Source organism: Mirounga angustirostris, unplaced genomic scaffold (genome assembly GCF_029215605.1).
Source record: "Mirounga angustirostris isolate CCGP_5_RB_7025 unplaced genomic scaffold, mMirAng1.0.hap1 SCAF_14, whole genome shotgun sequence".
NCBI lineage: Eukaryota > Metazoa > Chordata > Mammalia > Carnivora > Phocidae > Mirounga > Mirounga angustirostris.
In genome coordinates this window covers 40,141,176-40,150,338 of record NW_026991722.1, presented here as the reverse complement: position 1 = coordinate 40,150,338, position 9,163 = coordinate 40,141,176, and the positions used below count along the sequence as shown (strand labels likewise).

General features: G+C 46.3%; 1 protein-coding gene across 1 annotated transcript; it reads left to right on the top strand.

Moving 5' to 3' along the window:
- The first annotated feature begins 705 nt into the window (after nucleotides 1-705).
- TTR (transthyretin) lies at nucleotides 706-7,727 on the top strand. Its single transcript, XM_045886884.3, has 4 exons — nucleotides 706-834; nucleotides 1,945-2,075; nucleotides 3,884-4,019; nucleotides 7,469-7,727. The coding sequence occupies exons 1-4, from the start codon at nucleotides 766-768 to the stop codon at nucleotides 7,574-7,576; spliced, it is 444 nt and encodes a 147-aa protein (XP_045742840.1). The 5' UTR covers nucleotides 706-765; the 3' UTR covers nucleotides 7,577-7,727.
- The last annotated feature ends 1,436 nt before the right edge of the window (nucleotides 7,728-9,163 follow it).

Here is a 9,163-nt window from a genome sequence, read left to right as displayed (position 1 = left end):
TTTTTTTTTTAAAGATTTTATTTATTTATTTGACACAGAGAGAGACAGCGAGAGCAGGAACACAAGCAGGGGGAGTGGGAGAGGGAGAAGCAGGCTTCCCGCCAAGCAGGGAGCCCGATGTGGGGCTGGATCCCAGGACCCTGGGATCATGACCTGAGCCGAAGGCAGACGCTTAACGACTGAGCCACCCAGGTGCCCTAGGCTTTTTAAAATATAAACACTGCAAAGTGTTTTTCCTCTTGACTCCTGGACATATAGCAAGGGCACTGGATGTTTTCTAATGCACTGTATTTAACCCCCTGAGGCCGAACATCATTCCGTGTGAAATAAATTATTACAACTTGCATCTAGCATCTAAAACGAAAGACAAAATGTATAGAAAGTGGAAAAAAAAAAAAAAACACGCAGAGAAATCTGTAAGGGAGAGAGAAAAAAAAAAGTCCCAAGAATGTTGCTGCCTCCCGCCAAGCAGGGAGAAGAATATGTTTGTTTGGTTTTGTGTGTTTTGTTTTGGCGATTTAGCTGGTCAGTGACCTGCTAAGCATAAGAATATTTCATAGAGCAAATGTTCCTACACTCTAATCTCTCTAGGCAAGGTTCATATTTGTGCGAGTTACTTATTCTCTCTTTGTTGACTAAGTCAATAATCAGAATCAGCAGGTTTGGAGTCAGTTGGCAGGGATCAGCAGCATGGCTTGGGAGAAGTGAGTATAAAAGCCCCAGGCAGAGGGCGGCCCCCACGCAGGCCCTCGCATTCTCGGCAGGATGGCTTCTCATCACCTGCTCCTGCTTTGCCTCGCCGGACTGGTACTTGTGTCTGAGGCCCGCCCTGCGGTGAGTGTTTGATTCTGCCAAGTGCTTTTATGCAGACCTTTAGGTCCACTAGACGAAGGAGAAGTGACTTCTTTCAGCTCTGCCCGCCGCCTTTTGTTCCTGGGACAAGGGCACCCCGCATCAACTTTTAAATGTCATTGATTCAAACTTCAAAATGAGTCGAGTTCGGCAGAGCTCACTGACCCCGGGCTGGGACCCTGGGTGCGCCCCACTATTGCTTTGGTGTACTGGGGGTTACAGGGCCTGGTTCCTCCACTCAATGTCCTCAGATAGATGGTAGAAATAAAGACGTGATATTCACGAAGCGACCAATATCACGTTTTCAGAAATGCATCCTTTTATAAGGTTTATTTCCCTTCTGCTAATCAAAATGTCTTTATTGATTAATTTTTGAAAGGCTTGGCGGACAACATTCTAGTCAAATGCCAAATTCTTAAGTCCTCTAGAAGAATTAACTAATGCTATTAAATGGGTCATGAGATGGGCTGATGTGATTTTACGACTCGTAAGAGGGAACGACTACAGCAACAGCCGACTAAAGTGCTCTCGGGGAGACACTAACTCTTCGGGCCTGTGGCACATTATGTCTTTTCAGTAATTCCACTGCAATAGTGAGGCTTCACAAAGCAACTGTTCTCAGAGGGCCGATTTTCTCCCTCAAAACTTATTAGCCTTGTCCCTGGTCGATCGCAGCATGTCCGGAGGCAGAAGCCAGCCTTGCTCTGGGAGCAATCGGGTCCGGGCTACACTGAGAAGGGGAGCTCATTCCCTCTCAACACTTATATTGCTGGAAATGGAATTGGCGTGTACGTCTTGCCTTGTTCCAGATTTCGAACACCATCAAGGATAGATCCTTTCAGGGGCGCCTGGGGGGCTCAGTCGGTAAAGCGTCTGCCTTTGGCCCAGGTCATGATCCCAGGGCCCTGGGATCGAGCCCCGCATCGGGCTCCTTGCTCCGCAGGGAGCCTGCTTCTCCCTCTGCCTGCTGCTCCCCCTGCTCGTGCTCTCTCTCTTTCAAATAAATAAAGAAAATCTTAAAATAAGAAAAAGAATAGATTCTTTCACTCTTACCAGTTTTGTTGACCTCTCACTGGCCTTCTCTATGCCCAGGGCACTGGCGAATCCAAGTGCCCTCTGATGGTCAAGGTCCTAGACGCCGTCCAAGGCAGCCCTGCTGTCAACGTGGCCGTGAAAGTGTTCAAAAAGGCTGCTGATGAGAGCTGGGAGCCCTTTGCCTCCGGGTAAGCTGCCCAACAAGCCCAGACCCGGGACCTCGATCTAGCTGCTCATTCTCCCGCCACTTGTTAGAGAGATTGCCTCACACCATTCACGGAAGAATCTTCGAGTAGATTGAGAATGCAGGTGGGTGGGGGTCAAGTAGGCCGTGGGGAGGATGCCCTCCTCTTGCTTTGCTTCACCGGGAGTGCCCAGAAGGGACAGGCCATAAAGGGAAAAGAAGGAGCCAGCAGTGATCCACTGCCTTCTCAGGTCACAGACCACTTTAAGAAGGTAAGGAAAACTATGTTCTCCATGCCCAGAAAAATATCACACACACACACACACCCATATGTATATACAATTTCAAGAGTATCACAGATTCCCCGGTGCCCTTGCAAAACACTCAAGCTGAGTGTCCTTGGCTTGGAATTTTAGGCAAGATGTACAATTTGTGTTACTTTATTAATGAAAGGAAAGGAATTGAGGGACAGCCCTGACAAGGCATGCGTCTAGTTTATCTGGATCCTCCAGAACCCAGTGCTCGTGTCTAAGCAGCACTCGTGGAACACCCACTCCATGCCAGGCTGGAGGCTGGTGCACTCAGTAACAAAAGGACACAGACAAGAAAGATACATAAGCAAAGCACAGCCACGGACCGATCACCCAACGTCAGGTACGACCGTGACTTTTCACCTTCCTCGGGCACTGCACAATTTTCATAGTGTTTACCCACCTCCCTTAGCAAGAATTTCAAAGAAAATGCGCATTCGTAAACCTAAACCAACTCACTGAACGAATGAGCAGCCAAGAAACCCTCAGCACCAAACGATACTGCTAAGTGCTTCTGTCTCCACGAAGGAAAATTTCTGTGGGTTTTAACTGAATCCCAAGAACCGCACTGGGATTCGTCACCCATCACTGGGAAGACCATTTTCATTGGTCTGGTTTCAATTGAGTTTTTATTTGTGAATTCATTTGTGTTTATCTAAAATGCCAAGCACAATGTGGAAAGTACTTAAGAGAATATTCTCAGCAAGAGATAGAATGAACACCAAACATATTCAGATGTTCATGTGAATCTTTTTTTCTTCTGACAAGATAAATAAAAAAAAATTAAATACTTTCTTCCTAGAAAAGAAGAAAGGTGGAAAGGCAATGATCAGAGTTAGTAAAGACAATTTCCATTTTTATCTGTCAGTTTTTGAGGTCTAAGGGAGGGCAATTTCTAACTCTAGCAATGGAGCTGGTACCTCTACAGAAACAGAAGTTGCCTCGTTATTTTTTTAAAAGGAGTTGCCTTGTATTTGTTGTTAGTAAAGGGTGACCAAAGAGATTAAATATATAAATAATTTCCGGTACAGGTGCCTTATTATACTTTGGGGCTCCCCCTGTGTGTTCAAGTGATACGGACTCTGAAAGACACCCTCACACCAGGAGGGAAAGGGGTAAGACCCCGGTGTCATGGGGACCACAGAGTCCAAGAGGCCCATGGCCAAGTCCAAGGGGGAGTTACGAACCTTCACCCAAACACCAGCCCTGAACTGAAATGACCGTTTTTGAGTTGAAACATACCCATACCTTCTGTTCTCCTAAGAAAAATCTAGAATAAGCTTTTTGAAATCTTTCTTGACAAATTTCCTGTCAATTTCGGTTACTAGAATTTCACCTTCCCTTCCTTCTCCTTTTCCTCAATATGTATATTTATATAAATGTATTTCCCCGCACATACACACACTGCACATGTGTAGTGTGTGTGGGGGGGGGGGGTATCACCTTGCCATGGTATGCATTCCCCTAATGTCTAACTTAACCTGTAACTTTTACCTTCTAGGAAAACCAGTGAATTTGGAGAGCTCCATGGGCTCACAACTGCTGAGAAGTTTGTAGAAGGGGTATACAAGGTGGAATTAGACACCAAGTCGTACTGGAAGTCACTCGGCATTTCCCCGTTCCACGAATATGCAGAGGTGAGAGCGTAGAGACACTCGAGTTGCTTTTTAGTATCTTCTTTGTTTTGTTGCTGTCGTTGATCCCAGGCAATGCCCAGTCTGCGGTCACATGCCATGGAAATGTCGTAAGGAAAGCACCGAACTGGCACAGTTTCCCTTTCCTATTTCTACAGCCGGAAAGCTATAGAACTCTGAAAAGCAAAGTTTATTTCTAAGTTTGGTGGAAACTCATTTAGTAACATGACCTGAATTGACATGAGGCTCCTAATTATCTTCTTTAGTTCCCCTGACTAGGAATATTTGCTTGCCGAAGAACTGTTAATATGTTGGATGACTAGCAGCCCTCCAGACCCTACCTAGGGTGCTCTGTAATGAAACATAGATGCGCCATTTTACTTCTCTAAAATCTGAAGGGAAAAAAAAAGAACAAAACAAAAAAACACTTCATTCCAAAACACATCTGGCTCCCAGAGGTCTGGAGAAGTGTTTTGCGGTAATGTATATACAGACAGCAAATTCAAGATAATAACGGCAACACAAGAGATAACAGTGGTCGAGCATACACCACGTGCCAGATTGCTGTCTTTTCTATATTTAACCTACTCAGTCCTCCTCCACAGCCCATTGGAGTTGTTATTATTATCCTCATTTTAGAGAGGAAGAACTTGAGGCACTGGGCAGTGAAATAACTCGCCCAAAGTCTAGTAAAGGGATGAGCAGAAATAATGACCAACAGGGCCCAGGCTGGGCTTAGCCTCAGGGGTACCTCAGCTTTCTTCCTGTAAGAAGTCAGGCTAAAAACAATAATAATAAAGCCACCTTTGTAACCCTTGGTTCACACTCTAAGTTTTGCTTATGAGGTAGTAGGAACCTCCAAGTGATCCACAGGCCCTATCTTGGGGCCTCCTCCTTCTCTGTAATTCCTTAAGTCATTTAAAACAGAGGCTGTCATGGAAAGAGAATCCAGAACTCTGGTCAGAGTTAAAGATCAAATAATCGCATCAAAAATAGTTCAGCATGAAAGGGAAGCATCCTCTCTGCTTCAGTTGACATCAGATGGTTCTTTGGGGCAAAGGTGTTGCCAGAAAAACCGTAAGGGCCTGACTTCTGGGGCTCCCCATCTACCAAGAAGCTTGCCTTTGGCTGCTCCTCCTAAGTGGGGCAGCAAGACAAAGAGCCTAGTTTAGATGGTACAGGGCTTAGAGGTGCCCACCACAAAACATTCTCCCCTAGACTCTCAGCCTCTACCCTAGAACACAGGATCAGGCCCCTTGGAACCCTTGTCTGCCCTGGGCTCAGCCTAATGAGAAGATTCACGGCCATAGTGTCCACCATGCATTGCTCCCAGTCATTAGATGTTAACTTCCTTGTCTGTTACTTACTTTCTAAGTGTTCATTCAGCCAACATTTGGAAAATAAAAGCCTTCTATGTGTCCAACACTCTGCTAAATGCTAGAAATTCATAAGTGAAAACACACGCCTGCTCTGGGGGTGGAAGGAGAGGGACTGATGTCAGGCATACTAGGTAGGACCATCAGCCCAATGGATACGGGGAGTGAGAGAGAGCAGGTAGGCAAGCGCGAGTCCCGGGGCCTCCCCTTGGTGGTTGGTGCTGACGGGTTCAGCCATGAGTCCCTCCCCTGCCAACCTCTTCTGACCAAGACCCCCAGACAAATGCTGTTCTTCCGCATCAGCCACCTCCTCCCTCGCCCAGGGACCCAGGTGGCCCTGTTACATTCACAGAGAGAGTTAGGAAACTGCCTGTGGAACTAGGAATCCTCTTCACTTCATGGGATTTTGAGCACCGATTATGCCATTTACAGTTTTGAGGAAGAATCAAGGGGAGCTGGAGGCCAATGTCAGTGTTAGAGGGAAGAAGCTTTTCCTGGGTGATGCCAGACACTTGGCCTTTAAGGAATGCTTTTTCTCCTTCAGAGATTCTTAGGTGATTCTTACCTCCTCTTGCCCTCAATGCTATTTTTATTTTCAGTATGGTTCAATCAGATTTTTTTTTTTCTCCTGTCCCCAAACAACCAAGGCTTCCTTTTGCCATATTAGGAAAAAAACACATTTACCCAGGATGTGTCCAAAGCTCAATCCAAGGCCTATATACAAAATAAGTAAAATTAAAAACCTCCTCACCATCCCCCATCTCTCTCCTGAACCAAATTCCTCCTACTTGTCTCACTCTGGCACCTAGACTATCGCAGGCCCTGAGCCTCAGAAGCTCTACTAAACCCGCCTGAAGTACATGACTAACTGGAACAACACTTTGGTCAATAATTTGTCCAACTAGGAAGCTCAAATGAGCTCCAACCCATGTGTCTGTTTCAGAATTCCCACGTGACCTTCCACACTCTGCTATCGTAACTAGAACAAGATACTGCTTTTACTCCATATTTCATTGCTTGTTACACATACACACACATTCTTGTTCTTCGTGTTAGAAAATGCAAAGGAATAGAGGGAGAAAAACCTCTGGGTTTGGAGACAGAAGCCTTAACTTCTAACCTGGCTCCATCCTGTATAAACTTGGGCCAAATACTAACTCAGAGGTCTGGCTGACTTACCTCTAAAATGGGAAGAATAGGGACGCCTGGGTGGCTCAGTCGGTTCAGCGTCTGCCTTCAGCTCAGGTCCTGATCCCAGAGTCCTGGGATCGAGTCCCGCATCGGGCTCCCTGCTCCACGGGGAGCCTGCTTCTCCCTCTGCCTCTGTCTCTCTCTCTGTCTCTCATGAATAAATAAATAAAATCTTTAAAAAAAAAAACAAAATAAAATGGGAAGAATATTCCTGCCAGCTCTACAATTCCAGGTCTCTGATGTGTGGTGAGAATTGCAGTCACTGATCTCCGGTCTTCAGGCCACCAAAGGCCAGTTACTACCTCTCCACTTCCTTTTTCTTTTTTTTTAAAGATTTTATTTATTTATTTGAGAGAGAGAGAGTGAGAGACAGAGAGCATGAGAGGGGGGAGAGTCAGAGGGAGAAGCAGACTCCCCGCCGAGCAGGGAGCCCAATGCGGGACTCGATCCAGGGACTCCAGGATCATGACCTGAGCCGAAGGCAGTCGCTTAACCAACTGAGCCACCCAGGCGCCCCATCCACTTCCTTTTTCTACCAAGAAAATCGACAAGAGCATTTAGGCTCTCTGTGATTTCCCTCAGTCAGGCTAGCGCCACCCAAATTTTTAGTGTGAATTGGCAAAAACAAACAAAAATGAGAGAGAGACAGAGAGAGACCTGATTATACAGGCTGTAGGAAAGAAATCTTGTTCCAGGGGTTGCACCAGTCTCCCATGGAGTCTTACCAGCATATTTGGATTTTTGCCTTTTGTTCAATCTGTTCCAGAAAAAGAAACCATAAGATAAAATGAATTAACTTGGCACTGGACTTCCAGTAGTCTCCCTCTCGGTGACTCACATTTCTAGGCTCTGATGGAAACGGACCCTGTCTGTGCTCTCTCGTAGGTGGTGTTCACAGCAAACGACTCTGGCTTCCGCCACTACACCATTGCGGCCCTGCTCAGCCCCTATTCCTACTCCACCACAGCCCTCGTCAGCAACCCCAAAGAATGAGGGACCCCTCCTTGGGTGGATCTGAAGGAGAAAGGACAGGATTTTGTGTAACCAGTAGTATTCCATTTTTATTAAAGCAGTGTTTTCACTTTATAAGCTATGCTAGAAACTTGTGCAGAGACAATAAAACATTCCTATTAAAGCACTTCTCATTTCATTTGAACTCGCTTTTTTATTCCCGTGTTGCCCTCTCAAAAAAAAAAAAAAAAATTGAATTTAAGAGAGAAGCAAAGGAACTCAAAAAAGTCTCTGGCTGAATTCTGGAGGGAAGTCCCAGGGCTCAATGTCTTTCAAGCTAAGCACATATTCGACATGGTCCGCAGCCATTAAAAACACACATTCTGAAAAGGAAAAAGCTTTTGTGTCCTCTAACCTTCGGTGAATAGCAAAAGACAAATTCTGAGGACCCACTTCTTTATTCTGTGCATTCCCTTTAAGTGCTTAAATGATTTTGAGGTCAGTGCCCAGCTGTACAGGGCCAGACCTGCAGTGACTCAAGCTCTCCAATCCGGTTCTGACCAACGGCAGCCCACAGTCAACTGACTAGAAGATGTAATCAGAGAACCCTCACACCCCCAATTCACTTAGACTCATCCAAAATTCATGTACTGAGAAACCCTACATGCCAAGTGCTATTTTAGGTGCCCTGAACATAAAGAAAGAGATCTAGTGCCCGCATTTCAAGAGCTCACAGACTTTGGAGAAGATGACGATGTCAATGTGATTTCACCAAGGCTCGGGTACAAGGCTCAGCGAGGGGAGGAAAGAGGGCGTAGCAAACAGCCAGGAGAAGTCACACAAGGACACCGAATAAATTTCACTTCTGAATCTTGGCAGTTTACCAGCCAGGAAAGGGAGGGGTTATTCCAGGTCGAGAGAGCAGAGATTGCAAGGCCCAGACAAAGTGAAACAATGCGGTAAGTGGAGGGAACAGATGGAGGTTGAGGATGTTGACGGATAGGAGGTAGTAAGGTGGGCGAGGTTGTGCTGTCATAATAACAATCTCAGTCTCCGGGACTTCACAAAACCACAGTTTATTTCTCACTCACACCAAGTCCGATGAGGGAATTCTTCATCTGCTGACCTCCAGGGTGGCTTTCCTCCAAATGGTGACTCAGGGCCCAGGTTTGCTTATCTTGTGGCTTTAAGGGACACCCAGTCGGCAGACTGGAGGAAGAGAGAAAGTATGGTCTTCATCCCCCCATGTTGCAGTGACACACAGGATTCTCACTGACATTTCCCTGGCCAGAATTTGTCACATGGTCTCATTTAGACACACCGAGCCATCTAGTTCCTGGCTGGGAGTCATTTCCCAGAATGACCACATTCTGGAGAAAGGCTCTAATCTGTGTTGGTCAAGATCCATCTCTGCCACAGTAAGGTTAGGACCAGAGGGAAAGGAGACTGGAGCGAAAGCAGGCTCTAGATGCCACCTGCTAGAGCTGCAAATTCATCTTCCAGACAATATGGATCCAAGCTGGGAAACTTGTCACCAGGTGTCCCCCGTGTGGCTGGGGCAGAGATAGTTACTTCTGGGGCACAATCTCCAACCAGGGTTCCCCAGGACAACCTGGGTCTGACCCAAGT

Bases quoted from the DNA above. Each gene is read 5' to 3' on its own strand.
- TTR (XM_045886884.3), top strand. From the start codon at position 766: ATGGCTTCTCATCACCTGCTCCTGCTTTGCCTCGCCGGACTGGTACTT. The intron at 835-1,944 runs GTGAGTGTTTGA...CTCTATGCCCAG, and splicing joins TGTCTGAGGCCCGCCCTGCG to GGCACTGGCGAATCCAAGTG. The intron at 4,020-7,468 runs GTGAGAGCGTAG...GCTCTCTCGTAG, and splicing joins CGTTCCACGAATATGCAGAG to GTGGTGTTCACAGCAAACGA.